This window comes from Ictidomys tridecemlineatus, chromosome 1, assembly GCF_052094955.1.
Source record: "Ictidomys tridecemlineatus isolate mIctTri1 chromosome 1, mIctTri1.hap1, whole genome shotgun sequence".
Taxonomy (NCBI): domain Eukaryota; kingdom Metazoa; phylum Chordata; class Mammalia; order Rodentia; family Sciuridae; genus Ictidomys; species Ictidomys tridecemlineatus.
The window spans coordinates 151,351,465-151,369,902 of NC_135477.1; the positions used below are offsets into that span (position 1 = coordinate 151,351,465).

General features: G+C 41.8%; 1 protein-coding gene and 1 non-coding gene across 4 annotated transcripts in view; both read right to left on the reverse strand.

Annotated features, from left to right (window-relative positions):
* Faf2 (Fas associated factor family member 2) overlaps positions 1-6,917 on the reverse strand; it is a 60,238-nt gene extending 53,321 nt beyond the window's left edge. Inside the window, exon 1 of one of the 3 annotated variants that reach the window (XM_005333144.5) lies at positions 6,760-6,917. In XM_005333144.5, coding sequence (XP_005333201.1) covers positions 6,760-6,822 — 63 coding nt within the window. In that variant the 5' untranslated portion in view covers positions 6,823-6,917. The remainder of the gene's footprint in view (positions 1-6,759) is intronic. The other 2 variants (XM_013361902.4, XM_013361903.4) reach the window with 2 other exon arrangements.
* Trnaa-agc (transfer RNA alanine (anticodon AGC)) lies at positions 986-1,058 on the reverse strand. The gene has a single exon. It is a non-coding gene; the product is annotated as a tRNA-Ala (tRNA).
* Positions 6,918-18,438: the final 11,521 nt, after the last annotated feature.

Consider the following 18,438-nt stretch of genomic DNA (forward strand, 5'->3'; position numbering starts at 1 on the left):
TGTCATCCTCTCCAACTCTACTGGTATCCTGGTGTTTTTACTATTTGCATAATTGTTCTAATACATTCAGCTTTCTGCATCCATAAATTTAACCAATAGCAGATCACAAATACTCAGGGAGAAAAATGTGTCTGTACTCAGAGTGGAGATTTGTTTTGGTCATTATTCTTTAAACAATACAGTATAATAACTATTTACATAGCATTTACATTGTATTAGGTATTATGAAATATACGGGAAGATATGCTTAAGTTATAAGCAAATACACTGCCATTTTATATAAGGGACTCAAACATCTTCAGATATGGATATCACGGGGGTTCTTGGAATCTGCTCAGATAATAAGAGACATCTGTCTGTTCTCATTTTCCAAGTACTTCACAACTCTAGGATATAACACTAATTTTCCTCCTATCTCACTTGCCACTTAAATCTTCTTTGTATGTTCTCATGACATCCTCCAAATGCTAAAGATTAAGTACCTCAGGGCTTAGCCCTCTTACCTTTTCTATGTTTGTTTTTTTTTTTTTTTTTTTGGAGGGAAAGTACTAGGGGTTGAACCCTGGAGTGTTCTACCACTAAGCTACACTTGAGAAGGTCTCTGGCTAAATTAACCAGGCTGGCCTTGAATTTGTAATCCTCTTGCCTCAGTCTCCCAAATAGCTGAGATTACAGGACTGTGCCACTGTGCCCAGCTTCAAGCAGTTTCATGGCTTAAAATATTATCTATATATGGATAACACTCATTACAGATTATCCTCTTGAACACAAGACTTCAGCTACCTACCAAGCATCTTCACTTGGATACCTAATAGAAATCTCAGACTTCACAGAACAAATCTAAACTCCTGATCTCACCCTTACATGGCTTCACTGGCATTCTTGTACTTTCAGTTAATGACTTCTACCCTTCCTATTACTCAGGGCAAAAATCTTTTTTTTTTTTTTAATTTTTGCCAATGGGTTTTTCACTTTGTTTATTCATATGTGGTGCTGAGGATCGAACCCAGGGCCTCATACATGCTAGGCAAGTGCTCTACCACTGAGCCACAGCCACAGCAAAAATCTTTAAAAAAAAAAAAAAAAAAAAAAAAGGTACCTCTAACTTCCTTTCTCACCAGGCAATCAGTCTCTCAGAAAATCCCATCTACTCTACCTTAAAAACAGACTCAGAATTCAGCAAATACTCAGCATTACCACCTCCTTACCCTTGCCCAAGCCTTTCGAAACCACTGGGAAAAAATCCTAATTGGTCTCTACTTCCTCTCTTACCTCAGGGTCTCCTAAATATAGCAGCCAAAGTAGCCCTATTAAATCATAAATCAAATGCTGTCATCATCATATTCAAAACTTTCTCAAGGTTACCCACCTTATCTCAGAGTTAAACCCAAAACTCCTTACAGTGGCTTACAAGGCATTGGTCTTATCACATCTTTCCTGCTATATACCTCCTTCCTCTCTTGGTTCAAGGCACACTGGCCTCCCTGCTATTCCTTGAAACCAAGAACCAAACCATGCCTCAGACCTTCTGCACCTTTATTTCCTCTATCCAGAATACTCTTCCCTCAGCTATCTATGTGATTTGTTCCAATACTTCCTTCACAAATGATACTTTCTTAGTTATGTCTTCCTGTAATCATCCTATTTAAAATTAAACCCATTCTTCAAAATTCTTTATTTCTCACCACAGTACTAACCACTATCTAACATATTACACATTTTCACTTGTTTATTTTTTCTCCTGTCTCTTCACCCTAGAATATGTTTACTGTACCACTGCATTCTGTGCCTAGAACTTTAGCACAGAGTAGGTAGCTGAATAAATAACAGTTGACTGAGAATGGGATAAATCTATATGTACAAGGATGTTTTTATTTAGTGAATTAGATTATACATAATAGTGGGATTCACTAAGCCATATTCACAGGAATATTCACTGCAGTATTATTTGTATGACCACAATAACAAAAATAACATTAATATCCATAATGTTTTTAAGTAACTACAAAGTAATAATAAAGTTTAACATTCAAGTTTTTTTTTTTTAAATATTTATTTTAGTTCTCGGCGGACGCAACATCTTTGTTTGTATGTGGTACTGAGGATCGAACCCAGGTCGCACGCATGCCAGGAGAGTGCGCTACCGCTTGAGCCATATCCCCAGCCCCCAACATTCAAGTTTTTAATATTTCCTAGTGCTTTAGATATGGTAACATTTAAACACTGAAACAACCCTGTGAATAGGTAATACATTATTAATCCATGGATGAAAAAATTAAGGCACAGAGAGGTTAAGTGATATGCTCAGGTCACAAAACTAGTAAGTGGAGATCCAGAATTCAAATCCAGGAAGCCTTATTCCAAAATTAATCTTCCTAGCCACTTATTATGATCTGCTTTCATAAGTCAAATATGATCATATCCCTATAAAACAATGAGAGCAGAACTTCTCTTACCCAATAAGAATGAAACCTATAACTAATCAATTGATTGAAAAGTCATATAAAGGAAGGAATAAAAATATGCTATACATTCTTATTTAAGATGAAAATAAAGTACAAATGTTTATGCAGCAATTTTTTTTTTCTTTTATAAAAGCTACCCTTTTCTTTTCAGAGCTGGGGTTTAAACTCAGTGGAAGAGCACTTGCCTAGCATGTGTGAGGCACTGGGTTCAGTTCTCAGCACCAAATATAAATAAACAAAATAAAGTCCATCAACAACTAAAAAATATTTTAAAAAATAAAATAAAAATAGGCCTACCCTTTTCGTCAGGGAATGGCTACACTGGCATTCCTTGTACCTTCTAGCAAAACCACACTGATTGGATTTCTTTAAGTGTAGTGCAACCTTAAAACAAATGCCACGCAGTCATGCACAATCTTCTATCTATCTCAATGATTTTTTTTTTAAAGAGAGAGGAGAGAATTTTTATATATTTATTTCTTTTAGTTATTGGCGGACACAACATCTTTGTATGTGGTGCTGAGGATCGAACCTGGGCCACAAGCATGCCAGGCGAGCGTGCTACCGCTTGAGCCACATCCCCAGCCCCTACCTCAATGATTTTTCCAAAAGTCATTTACAGACATCTTGCCCACACCTAAGTCAATTACAAGTTTTTTCAGGAACTTTTCCTTATACAGCCTTTCTAAAGCCATATAAAGTTTTCATATAAACTATGTACTGGTACTTTATTGTACTGGTATTTTATTGGTTTATGTAATAGTTACTTAAATTTATACAACAAACACCAGCACACACTAATTTAGGAATAAACACAATTGACTCCCTGTCAAGAGTACAATTCAGGGGCTGGGGATGTGGCTCAAGCGGTAGCGCGCTCGCCTGCCATGTGTGCGGCCCGGGTTCAATCCTCAGCACCACATACAAAGATGTTGTGTCCGCCGAGAACTAAAAAATAAATATTAAAAAAATTCTCTCTCTCTCTCTCTCGCTCACTCTCCTTAAAAAAAGAAAAAAAAAAGAGTACAATTCAACTGATGAGAGCAGAAACCCTTAAATATATTAGAAAATGGAGGATAGTCTTTTTCAACTCATCAGTCCAGTGACAGGGTAAGAGATTCTACATTAAGAATTTATAGATGTGCACATATATTAGAAAAAAGTATACAAAGACATGCAACATACCCCAAATTAAAACTAGAAGAATGAGACTTAATTGTTTAATATAGGTATATGTGGCTAACCTACAAGCATGCATTATTATTTTTTTTTTTTAGTACCAGGGATTGAACTCAGGGGCATTCAATCACTAAGCCACATCCCCAGCTCTATTTTTGTATTTTGTTTAGAGACAGGACCTCATTGAGTTGCTTAGCACCTCACTGTTGCTGAGGCTGGCTTTGAACTCGGGATTCTCCTGCCTCAGTCTCCCGAGCCTCTGGGATTATAGGCAAACCACTGGTATTACAGGCGTGTGATACCACGCCGGGCTAAAATAGGTTTGCTTTTTAAAGTAAAAAAAGAAATCAAATGCTGTAAACTAGATAAAAGTATTAACAATTTATAGAAGAAGAAAGAGACTCAATGAAGGGAGAACTTGCCCGAAATTGCAGAATTCACCAGAAGCTAAACTGAAAGGCTCTAATTATATATGCCTAGAGTTTCAAAGATCACATTTCTCCACAATGTCAAATTCATTGCCCGCCTCAAAACAAACAAACAAAACCCTCAGATGAGTATGAATTTTTATTTTTGATACTAGGGATTGAACCCAGGGCCATTTAATTGAGCCACATCTAAACCCTTTTTATTTTGAGACAGGGTCTCGATATATTGCTGAGGGTGGCCTCAAACTTGTGATCTTCCTGCCCATCCTCCCCAAGTCACTTGCTGGGATTACCAGGGTATGCCATCACAGCCATCTTGAATTTTTAAATACACAAAAAAAGCATCATATATTTGTTTTTTTCCTGCTAAGTAACTAATGAAGCACACTGAAAGATTTTCAAAATGAGTATAAACTTGATTCTACAGCTCAATTCAGGCTTTACTTGCTATAATTCAAAAGAATGAGGACAGCCAGGTGTAGTAGTACACATCTGTAATCCCAACTACCCAGGAGGCTGAGGCAGGAGGATCACAAGTTTAAAGCCAGCCCTGGAAACTTAGCAAGACCCTATCTTGATATAAAAAAATAAAAAGGGCTGGGGATGTAGCTCAGTGGTAGAGGAAAAGAAAGAATGAGGGTCATACCCCACTATACATTTAAAAGGAAATTTTTCTTTACTCCTGTAAAAGCAGAAAAGAGATCACTTCTTCCTCCAGGGGCAATTGCATAGCTCACTTAGTTTTTTCTCTCTCTGTCCATATTGTCATTGTCTAGGTGTTCAAACAGCATAAAGCTCTTAGGGAAGTTACTATATATGGATATTTGGGGAATGGACTCCTTTCATATCCCTGCATTAGTTCTCCTTATAACACACGCCCCTATTCTCTCCCATTTGAAATATCTTAAAACAAACACCTAAACTAGGTAATAATACTCAACTGATTCCAAAATAAACAGAAGCAATGGAGAACTACAAAAAAAAATCTTAGAAATATCAGATGGGCTGAGAAACATGATAAATATACTTTAGGGAGTTCCAATCAAATTACATGTCACACAAAAAAATAAAATGGAGAAAAACTTCAGATTTCCAAAATATTTTACTTTCACTAATCTCAATGTATCAAATGAAGAAATTGAGAGTCAGCTCCTAGCAAGCAGCATCATACTCTTCAATTGTGACCCTGTGGAGATTCTAAGTACGTGATGAATACTATTCCTGAAGCAAACAGAAATCTAATGTTGTCACTCTCTGGTTGAAAAAAACTTTTGATGGTTTCCCATGCCTACAGATTCAAAAGTTTAAACCACTGTGTAGAGGTTTGAAGGCCTCTAAAATCAGGCTCTAGTTTATCTTTTCAGTCTCATTTTCCACCATCAATTCTCTAAAACCATCACAATAGACACACTTCACACTTTCCCATCTCCATACAGTGCAACCTGTTGTACAGCAGTTAAAAGCCCAAGAAAGGCTCTGGAAAGATGGACCTGAGTTTAAATATGACACCATCACATACTAGCTATGTAAGCTAAGCATATTACTCTAAAGCTTCATGTCCTTCATCTTTAAAATAGGTACTGTGACAGTTGGAACCTGAGTATTAAATGAGATTAATGTATTTTTTGTTAAATGTTTAGCAAAATGCTTACAACTTTGTAAATACTTAGTAAATAGTATTCTACCTGAGTGCCTGAGCACTAAGATTTTTCCTAATACTGAGGAATAAATGAATAGTTAGCACATTTCATAGTAGGATATAAATGTAATACTAACTTAAGTTCTTTTCTAAAGTAAATAATGATAAACAGCAGCAATACTATTTGAGAGCATTTAACTGTTTATAATGCCCTTCTAATATCCATAAACTCATTTGTTCTCCACAACATCCTCAAGGGAGTAGACACTTTTAAAATATGCAGACAGGAGAACTGCTAACAAAACCCTGGTTATCCACCCTAATGGTCTCCTACACCAGATTCTCCAGCTGAGAGGCGAAGTTCTTAGTGCCAAATGTTCTTAACGTAAAATTCACTAAAATGCAGATTCCTCAAGTATATCAAGCACAAGAGTCTAGGAATGAGCCGAGGTGGAACAAACCCCTCAGAAGCCATCGATGATCATATTTATGTTATACTGTTTCGGTATATGGTGTCCTCCCACAACTACAGAGCAGGAGCCAGGCCTGTGTGTAGGTGTTTCCTCCCCCACCACAGCCCGCAACACAAGACCCGGTACCAAAGAGGCCCTGGATGAATGTTTGTGGAAATAGTACGGGACACTGGTGGAAATGATCCGGAAACCTGAATTCACGCCAACTCTAAGATAGGAATTATGCATTTCGGGTACATCTAGAGTCCTTGGGCGGAGATGATCTGACAGGTAACTAGGTTGACAAGGATGATTGAGGACTAGCGCCGCAAAGAGAAACGAGGGAAGCTGACCCGCTGAGGGTAGAGGGGCACGCAGAAGATGCGCCTGGCTGGCAGAGATTGCTAGAAGGCTGAGACCCGACAGAGGCTCGGAGACTAGGGGAATCCGGACAGTTGGCATCTGATGGGGGGGGGGGCTCCTGCTGGTCTGAGAAAGAGCCCGGACCCAATCTGAGTTAGGAGGGTTATGCGATCCTCTAGGGGCCCACTCCCCATCCCGCGGGGACATCTGCTGCGCCGACTACTCGCTGCTACCTGAAACTGCAGCAGCTTCTCTGTCTGCTCCTGGGTTAGATCCCGTTCCTCAGGCGCCGCCATTTTGCCGCCGCCTCTACGCTCCTGACCCGTCCGCACCGTCACCCGCCGGAAGTGACCTCAGGCGCAACCACTTCCGGTCTGAACGGTCGCCGGCACGCAACTGCGTGTGCGCGCGCTGGCTCACACGGCCTTTCCTCAGCCTACTACCAGAGGGCGCTACTCTCCGGTCAATGCCGAACAATTCCGGAAACTGCCGAGGGGCTATTGGTACTAGTCGCTCTTTGGTTTCAAGCCTCAAACGGTGCCGGGAGTCCCAAGATTCCTGAGTAGAACGCAGAGAACCGAAGGGGCTTGACCGAAGGTCCCTAATGGCGTTCGGCCGATTTGGACTGCTCCCTAACTATCTTCCGATCACTTCCGATAATCCTGAAGGATTCTCAGCAAATCGTGACCGTTGGGAAATGTCGGCCGTTGACACTTGATTCATGTCCTGACTCTTCAAAAGTTCCGGATCGTCTCGGGAGGCTCCGAAAGTCTGAATGCTGGTGGGGCGTTTCCGCCCCCGCGTTCGTACAGGAAGCTGTGGGAAAGCTTTTTGTTTAAATTGCGATCTCCGCATCATTTGGCAGGAGTGTTTGGACCTGGCTTCCTGTCTGTTGATGGTGCTCCCGAATATTGGGGGAGCTTTCCAAAACCTTGTAGCCAAGTTACCTTAGCCTCAGGCTTTCTCAGGTCATTCTGCACTTAGCGCCAAGGGCCTAGACCAGTGGCCCCCTATAGCCCAAGAAGGATCCCAGGACTTGGTTCAGGAGAGTTAGGTTCAAGTTCTAGTTACCACCTTGCAAATGCTGGGCGTCCTTCGGCTAACCTCTTGGTCTCCATCTTACCAATGACTGAATAAGATTTTCCCCTAGAGCCCTGACATACCGCCTCTATTCATTTCCCTTGGAGAAGTTTCCTTACCCTTTTCATATGCTATTTCTGTTTTATCCCACCTCTGGGTCTCTACTTCCCTTGCAAAAAGAGAAGCCTAACACTTCTTCTTAGATCTCCCATTTTCGTTACTGCTACTTCATGCAAAGAGCTGGGTTTGGTACACACTTTTCCACTGCCATATTAAATATAAATATAAATTTGTGGGGCTGGACATGTTGGCAATAGGGGCACTTAACCACTGAGCCCATTTTTATATTTTATTTAGGGATAGGGTCTCTCTGAGTTGCTTAGGTCCTCACTTTGAACTTGAGATCCTCCTGCCTCAGGCTCTGAATTGCTGGGATTACAGGCATACACCACCAAGCCAGGCATCATTTTCTATTTTGAGACAGGACTCTGTAGTTACTGAAGCTGGCCTTGAACTTGTGATCCTCCCATCTCATCCTTCCGAATTGAAGTGATTACAACCCAATATCATTGTGCCCAGTGGGAATTTTTCCTCTTAACACTACCTCTCTCAAGAGTTAAGTTAAAGAATAGAAGGATTTGCGGGTACAGTGGCGCACACCTGTAATCCCAGTGACTCCAGAAGCTGAGACTGGAGGATCATGAGCCAGCTTCAGCAAAAAGTGAGGCGCTAAACAATTCATTGAGACCCTGTCTCTAAATGAAATACAAAAAATAGGACTGGAAATATGGTTTAGTGGTTGAGCTCCCCTGAGTTCAATCCCTCTTGCAAAAAAAAAAAAAAAAGAAAGAAAAGGAAAAAAAACCCAGAATGGAAGAACTTATATTTTGCTTATTTTCTTTCTAGTCTTGATCATATTTCAGCAATAAAATGGAGCCCTTGCTCAATGGGCTACAGTCATCTGCTGGGTATTAACCAAAAGATGGGCTTACAATTGTAAATATGTGCCTCTCAAAAACGTGGTGGAATTGGCATAACCTGGAGGTGGAATAGGCCTCCAGATATCGAGGGTTCACCGGTGGGCTAGAGATATAGTTGGTAAAGTGCTTACCTCACATACACAAGGCCTTGGGTTCAATTGCCAGCACCACAAGAGAAAAAAAAGAAAATGAGGTCACCCATATGGCATTTGTGCAGGCCCAACCAGAGAGCCAGTGTAGAGATTCAGTATTTCTGACAAAAATGGCCTTCAAATCCTTGAAAAATAATCTAGGCAATCCAGGTTTTGTAAAGGTGGTCCACTTTATGGTTTGAACATAGCCATTGCTGCTCTGCCACTGCGACTTTTTTTTTTTTTTTTTTTTGGTACCAGGGACTGAACTCGGGGGCACCACTGAGCCACATCCCCAGCCCTATTTTGTATTTTATTTACTGACAGGGTCTCACTGAGTTGTTCAGCACCTTGCTTTTGCTGAGGCTGTCTTGGAACTCTCAATCTCCTGCCTCAGCCTCTAGAGTCACTGTAATTACAAGGTGTGTACCACCACACCCTGCGCCATTTATTTTTTAAAAGACATTTTCTTTCTCTTCCTCTCTCCCCTGCTCCTCCCTAATCTCTCCCTCTCCCTAATCTCAGGGGAAATAGGATTCCCTTTCTTCCCCCTCCTAGGCAGTTATATATCCTTGAACACTTATAGGAAGGAAATAATCCAAACTTTGGGTTTGGCTCCAGAAGATCTCAGAAATGACTATCTCCCAAATTAACAAATTAATACAACTCTGGACAGAACACATGGAATGTAACCTTTGAGTCACCTCTTTAAAAGCCCCCTGCTTCCCTTGATGGGCAAATCCCTGAGCTTCTCCTTTGCTGTCAAAGCAATAAACCTTTTTCCTTTTTCTCAAACCGTGTCTTGTTATTGGATTGGCATTGGGGACAAGGACTGAGGTTTAAGGAACAAATTTGGTACCCCAGGTAGAACTCCAGAGCAGCCCCACTCCAGCTTTCTTGGGCAGGCCTAACTCTCCAAGGAACCCCACTTCCATGCTGAGTTCCTGAGTCTGGCTAATTTCACTTAGCCTGATATTCTCCATTTCCATCTCTTTACTGGCAATGCCATAATTTCATTTTTCATGGCTAAGTAGAACTCCATTGTATACATATACTATAATTTGTTAATCCATTCATGTAGTGACAGGCATCTGGGTTGATTTCATAATTACCTATTGTGAATTGTGCTGCTATAAACGATGTGGCTGTGTCACTGTAATATGCCAATTTTACATCTTTTGGGAAAATATCCAAGAGTGGGTAGCTGGGTCATATGGTGATTCCATTCCTAGTTTTTTGAGGACTCTCCAAACTGCTTTCCAGAGTGCTAGTACTAGTCGGTTGTCCCACCTACAATATACAAATGTTGCTTTCTCCCCACAATCTCGCTATAATTTATTGTTGTTTTATTCTTGATATTTGCCAATCTGACTGGAGTGAGATTTTTCTCCCATTTTGTAGGCTCTGTCTACACACTGTAATTATTTCCTTAGCTGTGCAGAAACTTTTTAGTCCAATGGCAACCCTTTTATTAATTGTTGGCTTTTTTTTTCTTCTTGTGCTTTTGGGGTCTTCTTAAGGCAATCTGTGCCAACACCTATATGATAGAGTGTTGACCCTAGGTTTTCTTCTAGCAGTTGTAATGTTTCTGTTCTAATTCCTAAGTCTCTGATCCATTTTGATTCAAGCTTTGTGTAGGGTGAAGGGGACGTGATCTTTATCCTTGCAAAGACCCACAGAACACTTCTAGGCACATACCCACCCAGCTGAGTTGTTTATGTACAAATAACAGAAGAGATCTGCTGCGCTAGGTGTCCTTGACTCAGTCGGGCTAGGTGGGGACCCATAGCAGCCCCCTAGCAGCCACCAATCAGCATGAGATAGGGAAATACCTGGGATGCCAGATGACCCTCCCAGTAGTTTATGGTGGTTGATAACGTGTTGGAAAACCACATAGTTCAGCATGAACATCCCTCTTGGCTTAAACCAATCAGTTCAAACGAATCCCCCTCTTGTAGTAACCAATCAGCCTTATTGAACTTGTTCCCGCCAGTGAATGTGCTAATCATGTTTTAGAGTTGTTTTATGATTTTCTCCCGGTGTGTGATGATTTGCTAAGAGATGTCATGATGTATGTGAAGTCCCTGCCTTCCCCAAAGAGTGTATAAAATTGCTGCAAACCCTGGGCTGGGGCCTCTCAGCGTCACCATTTGCTGTGTGCATGAGGAGGACCAAGATAGCTCGCAATAAACACCTCTTTGCTGCTTACATAGATCTTGGACTCTGGTGGTCTTTTGGGGGTCCCTAATTCAAGCATAATAAAATATAAAAGTCTAATTTCATTCTTCTACAGATAGCTACCCTCTGTTTAAAAGGCTGTCTTTTCTCCAAGATATATTTTTGGCACCTTTGACAAATATCAGAGGGCTATAGGCTTGAGGGTTTCTATCTGTATCTTCAATTCTATTCCATTGGTTTTCATTTATATTTTGGAGCTAATATCATGCTGTTTTAATTACTATAGCTCTGTAGTATAATTTCAGATTGGTATTGTGATACCTCCTGCTTTACTTTTCTTGCTCTGTATTGCTCTGGCTATTCTGGGTCTCTTATTAGTCCAAATAAATTTAATAATTGTTTTTCCTAATTCTGTAAAGAATGTCAGTGAATACCAGCATCTTGATTGCTGAGTAATGAGATGTCAGCCACAGTTTTTTTTTGTTGTTGTTGTTTGTTGTTATAACATTAAATATCCTCAGGCTTCTGAGAAAATATTTGAAGTTAGGTTTGGATAGCTAGGCTTGGTGATGCACACATGTAGTCCCAGACTCTAGAGGCTGTGGCAGGAGGATTGCAAGTTTGAGACCAGCCTCAGCAACTTAACATACCCTGTCTAAAAATAAAAGGGCTTGGGGCACAGTGTATTTCAATGATAGAGCACCCCTGGATTCAATCCCTAGTACCACAAGGGGGATAAAAACACCTCCAAATTAGGTTTTGGAGCCAAGTTTGCTTTATACAGATCACAAAGTATATTTCAAGTTCTTCAGGGAGATCTGAGTACAAACTCTGATACCACCATTAATAGACCATGTGAGTTTGTCAATTCTTCGTTTGTTCACCCCTCAGCTTGTAAACACACTAATATTACACCCATCACATAGGGCAGTGGCAAGGATTAAATCAGAGAGAAGCTGGGTCCCATGATGCCTTGAATCCCAGTGACTTGGGAGGCTGGGGCAGGAGGATTGCAAGTTCAAGACTAGCCTCGCCAATTTAGTGAGACCCTGTCTCAAAATATAAAATAAAAATGACTGAGGATATAGCTCAGTGGTTAAACATCCCTGGTTCAATCTCAGTATAAATAAATAAGAGGATATGAAAAGTTCCTATCCTAATCATAGCTACCCTTGCACACTTGGGGAGAGGATCAAATTGAATAATGAATTAAAAAGAGGCTTTGACATTGCTAAAGCCCTTTACAGAAGGCTTGGGGAGGTGGGGGACGGGTACCAGAGATTGAACTCAGGGGCACTCAACCATTAAACCACATTCTCATTACAGACAGGGTCTCACTGACCTGCTTAGCACCTCACCATTGCTGAGGCTGGTTTATAAACTCAATGTCCTCCTGTCTGAGCCCTCAAAGCGCTAGGATTACAGACGCCACTGTGCCCAGTTTATTCCTGATCTTAAAGAGCATTCTGTCTTTTATTGTTAAGTTTAATGTTGTTCTTTATTAGTTTGAGGAAGTTCCCTTTTTTTTTTTTAAATCTTAATATTTTATTATTTTTCGGCGGACACAACCTCTTTGTATGTGGTGCTGAGGATCGAACCCAGGCCACACGCATGCCAGGCAAGCGCTCTACTGCTTGAGCCACATCCCCAGCCCTGAGGAAGTTCCCTTTGATTTGTAGTTTGCTTAGAGTTATTTTGTTGTTGGTTCTTTCTTTCTCCCCTTCCTCCTTTCTTCCTTCCTCCCTCCCTTCCTTCCTTCTTCCTTCTTTTCAGACTAGGTCTCACTATGTTGCCCAGGTTGGCTAAAAGCTCTTGGGCTCAAGACATCTTCCAGTCTCAGTTTCCGGAGTAGCTGGGACTGCAGGTGTGCCCCCCTGTGCTGGCTCTTGCTAAGAGTTTTTATTAGGAATTCGTGTTAGATTTAGTCAGATCGATTTTTCTGTTATTGAGATGATACATGTTTATCTTTTGGTTTGTTGATAAGGTGAATCATATTGATTAATTATTTTTAATTTGTTGTAAAGATATATAATAAAAATTTTATTGGGTTGGGGCTGTAGCTCAATGGCAGAGTGCTTGCCTGGCATTCGTGAGGCACTGGGTTCAATTCTCAGCACCACATAAAAAATAGAATAAAGGCATTCTTGATATAACCTGTGAGCTGGCATGGTGGCACACACCTGTAATCCCAGCGATTCTGGAGGCAGAGGTAGGAGGATCGAAAATTCAAGGCCAATTTCAGAAAATTAGCAAAACCCTGTCTCAAAGTGAAAAATAAAAAGGCTTAGGGTTATAGCTCTGTGGGAAAATGACACTAGGTTCAGTTCCCAGTACAAAAAAAAAAAAAAGTTACAAATAAAAAAGCCATAGTGAGCATTATACTCAATGGTGGAAAACTCTTCTAAGATCAGGAACATGGCAAGTATGGATTGTTGTTGTTGTTTTACATTGAGTCTTTCTAAATTGCTGAAGCCCTCACTAGGTTGCTGAAATTGGCCTGAAAATTGCAATCCTTCTGTCTCAGCCTCCTGAGTTGCTGAGTTGCTGGGATTATAGGCATTCATAGGCATGTGCCACCATGCCTGGCTAAGCATGTCCACTTTCACCATTTCTATTCAACATAGTACTGGAAGTCCAGGCAGGGAATTATATAAGAAAAGAAACAAAAGCCATCTAAATTGAAAAGGAAGAAGTAAAATTATATCTGTTTACAGATGATATGCTCTTATGTGTATAAAATCCTATGATTCTACAAAAAAATGTTAAAACTAAAATTCAGCAAAATAGTAGGATATAAATCAATTCATGAAAACCAGTTGCATTTCTTTACACTAACAATGAGCATTTTAAAAAGATAAAGAAGCTTGGCCAGGTGGAGGTGGTACACACCTGTAATCCCAACAGCTCTGCAGGCTGAGGCAGGAGGATCTGGAGTTCAAAGCCAGCCTCAGCAAATGGGAGGTGCTAAGCAACTCAGAGGACTCTGTCTCTAAATAAAAATACAAAAACAGTACTGGGGATGTCGCTCAGTGGTCAAGTGCCCCTGAGTTCAATCCCCAGTACCAAAAAGGAGGAGGAGGGGGAGGGAGGGAGGAGGGAGGGGGAGGGGAGGAGGGGGAGGAGGGGGAGGAGGGGGAGGGGGAGGAGGGGAGGGGGAGGAGGAGGGGGAGGGGGGAGGGGAGGGGGGAGGGGGAGGAGGGGAGGAGGGGGGGAGGGGGGAGGAGGGGAGGAGGAGGGGAGGAGGGGAGGAGGGGGAGGAGGAGGAGGGGGAGGGGGAGAGGAGGGGGGGGAGGAGGAGGGGGAGGGGGGAGGAGGGGGAGGAGGAGGAGGGGGAGGAGGGAGGAGGAGGGGAGGAGGGGGAGGAGGGGGGGGGAGGAGGAGGAGGGGAGGAGGGGGAGGAGGGGAGGAGGAGGAGGAGGAGGGGGAGGGGGGGAGGAGGAGGAGGAGGAGGAGGAGGAGGAGGAGGAGGAGGAGGGCAAAGAAATTAAGGAGGGCTGGGGATATGGCTCAAGCGGTAGCTCGCTTGCCTGGCATGCGTGCGGCCGGGGTTCGATTCTCAGCACCACATATAAACAAAGATGTTGTGTCCGCTGATAACTAAAAAAATAAATAAATATTTTAAAAAGATATTAAGGAAACAATTTCATTTAAATAGTATAAAAGAGAATAAAGTACATAGGAATTAAGTTAACCAGTGAAGTGAAAGACTTCTACCATAACAACAGCAAATTGTTGCTGAGAGAAATTGAGAAGACACTAATTAATGGAAAGACATCCCATAGTCAAGTATTGAACAACTTAGTATTGTTAGGATGGCAATATAACTGGGTACAATAGCACATGTCTATAATCCCAAATACTTGGGAGACTGAGGCAGGAGGGTTGCAAGTTCAAAGCTAGCTTCATCAACTTAGGAAGACCTTCTCTCAAAATACAAATAAAAAGCTTGGAATGTAACTCATTGGTAGAGCATCCTGGGGGTTAAATCCCCAGCACTATAAATACATAAATTTAAACTTGAAAATTTCCATATGATCTATGAATTACATTTCGTAGTATAAGTTCCAAAGAATTGCAAGCAGGGTCTAAAAGAGATGTGTTATTCTTGGGCTAGGGCTATAACTCAGTTGGTAGAGTGTTTGCCTTGCCTGCACAAGGCCCTGGGTTCAATTCCCAACACCTTACCTCCCCCCCCCCAAAAAAAGAGATGTTATTCTCCTATTCAGAGAAGCATTTTCACAATAACTTAGATGTGGAAGCAACTCCAACAGATAAGATAAGCAAAATATGATATATAAATACAACAGAATTTAGCTTTAAAAAGGAAGGGAATTGTACCATATGCATCTAATATGGTTGGAATTTGAGGCTGCTATGTGCTAAATGAAATGAGCCAGTCATGCAAAGACAAATACTGTATGATTTTCTTTATATGCGGTATTAAGACTAGTCAAAATCATAGAGACAATGGGGCACCATCACCAACGCCTGTAGTCACAGCCGCTTGGGGGGCTGAGGAAGGAGGATTTCAAGTTCAAAACTAGCCTCAGCAACTTAGGGAGAGTAAGGTCCTTGCTTAGCATCTGGACACACATCTTAAGTGACAGCTGCCATTCTGAGAAAAATTTTGCTTTCCTGCCCAAGGGCCTTTCTGAGAAAGGCTCACCACTTCTTCATACCAACCTAACACTTCACCCCAGCATTAGGACCTGCCCAGCTCTAATCCCTAAACCTGCCCCATAAAAGTCCTGAAGCCCAAGCCTGTATTCTTCTCTCTGTCTAAGGAGAGATGGCCTTTGTTTGTCAGCTCTGACAAATAAATTCTCTACCTGGTCTCCATCTTTCATTTCTCACTCACCTGTCTCCCGGTTCCTCACTTTCCTTTCAAGGTAGGCACTAAGCAACTCAGCAAGACCCTGTCTCTAAGTAAAATGTAAAGCAAGGCTGGAGATGTAGCTTAGTGGTTAAGACTTTAGGTCCAATTCCCAGTGAGACAGGTCTTGGAAATCAGGATCCAGTCCCCTGTGCGCCCCCATCCTGTGCTGAAGATTAAACACCAAGTAACACTGAGCCAAATATAGAATGCAAGTTTTTAAGAAGGAGACAGAGCAGAGATAGGCGACTTCTCCCACTTTTCTAGAGAAGTTGGGGCCCAGAGCTGGATGCCCTCAGAATGGGTGTATTTTGCCTTTTTGTTTAATATTTATTTTTATTTTTTTAGTATTTGGCGGACACAACATCTTTGTTTGTATGTGGTGCTGAGGATCAAACCCGGGCCGCACGCATGCCAGGCGAGCGTGCTACCGCTTGAGCCACATCCCCAGCCCCTATTTTACCTTTTTATAAATCCCATATTTCCTGCCCCCCACCTCCTCTTTCTATCCTGCAAAGGTAGCAAAAGAGCATCGAAGGGGGTAATCATTTAGCAACTCCTTGTGTTGGGAGGAGCCATTCCCTATTCCCAGAGGTGTTAACAACCAGGTAGTTGTGGTGGAAGGGCTCTGGAGGTGTTAGCAACCTGTTTCCTTTTCTTTGATAATTAGCCCTCATCTTTCTGATCCTCTAGTGCTTGGATGGACTATCTGTCCTTTGCCCCTGTCTCACCAGTACCAAAAACAAAAACAAAATTATAGAGACAGCAGGTACAGGGGAGTTTACCTGAATCCCAGATACTCAGGAGGTTAAAGCAGGAGGATCCTAAGTTCAAGGCCAGCCAGAGCAATTTAGCAAGACCCTGTCTCAAAATAAAAAGTAAAAAGGGCTGGAGAAATGTAGCTTAATGGTAGAGTACCCCTGGGTTCAATCCTTAGTATTGATAAGAGAAATAAATGTATGGTGATTGTGATGGCAAAACCAAACCTGGTTGTGAAATGAAATCATACAGGCATTATGTTAAGAAACCAATACCTGGGGAAAGAGTCAGTTCCCCTCTCCTCTCTCTGCTTTTCTTTAGGAAGCCTAATTAACCAAGGGTCCTTACTTTTTGGATTGTAAACAACTTCTGTAGGAGTCTGACTGCTCCCTCTTGATATTCAAACACCCCTGTGCCAGGCTTTCAGGGCTAGAGATTTAACAGATGCCTGTGAAAAGAGCCCTTTCTTTTTTTCTTTTTTTAAAAAATATGTTTTAGTTGTAGATGGACACAATACCTTTATTCATTTATCTTTATGTGGTGCTGAGGATGGTACCCAGTGCCTCACCCATGCTAGGTGAGCCACAACCCCAGCCCAGAGCCTGAGCCCTTTCTCCTTCCCTGTTTCTGTAAGCATACTTTATATTGGAGACCCTGTGCAAGGCCTTTAGCTGAGTAGATTAGGAATTTTTTAATTTAATTTAATTTAATTTTTTTAAAAGAGAGAGTGAGAGAGGAGAGAGAGAATTTTTAATATTTATTTTTGAGTTCTCGGCGGACACAACATCTTTGTTGGTATGTGGTGCTGAGGATCGAACCCCGGCCGCACGCATGCCAGATGAGCGCGCTACCGCCTGAGCCACATCCCCAGCCCAAGGAATTTTTTTAAGAGAGGAAAAAAGCCCCAATGATAGGATGGGTCTAAGATGATGCCAAGTAATCTATAAATGTTGTGAGAAACTGTGGATCAGGGCTCCGAATCTAATCTGGCATTGTTTTCCTCTGGACCTGCCGGTGTGAAATAAATTTTGGAATTCTCCTCCTGTCCCAGTGCTCTTGCTGCTTCTTGTCCAGTCTGCTTCCCACAACAGTGGTAATGCCTGTATAAAATGATGAAAGTATTTAATACCACTGAACTGTATGCTTAAAACTGGTTAAGATGGCCAAGGCAGGGGCTGGGGGTGTAGCTCAGTGGTAGAGTGCTTGCCTAGCATGCTTGAGGCCCTCAGTTCACCCATCAGCACTGAGAACAAACAAACAAAAATCTGAGGCAGAAGGATCACAAGTTCAAGGCCAACCTAGGCAACAAGTTGTGAGCCTCTGTTTCAAAAGAAAATGATCAAAAGGGGTAGGGATTTAGCTCAATGAAAAAGCCCCCTCCCTCGGTTTAATCATCAGTACTGGGGGGAAGAAAAAGGTTAAGATAGTAAACTTTCTGCCACATGTGTTTTTCTCACAATAAAAATAATACATTTTCTAAAGAAAAATGAGATATTATGAAAAAATTTTTTCCAATAAATTTTTTTTTCCTTTTAAAGCAACTTTATGGAGGCAGGAGTATAGTTTGGTAACTTTTGGTAAATTTGTACCACCACACCCATAATCCAGTTTTTAAATATTTCCATGTGGCTTAAAGGAAAAAGTCCATCATTTCAGGTGGGCGTGGCAGAAGACAGGTGGAAGTTGGGTCATCTTTTTGCAGATTTGCACCTCGACCGGTCATCTCCACTCCCCAGCGACACAGGACACAGTGAGCCAAGACAGGGAGCCAGGGGACCTGGGAGGCCTGGCGCTCTCAATTGCTGTGTGTTCCTAGGGAGTGGCTCCGTTCTCTTCCAGCATCTTTCCGGAACCCCTCAGAGCGGCAGAACTTTCCATGCCCCAACTTAGCAGATCATTTTAAGTTTCACA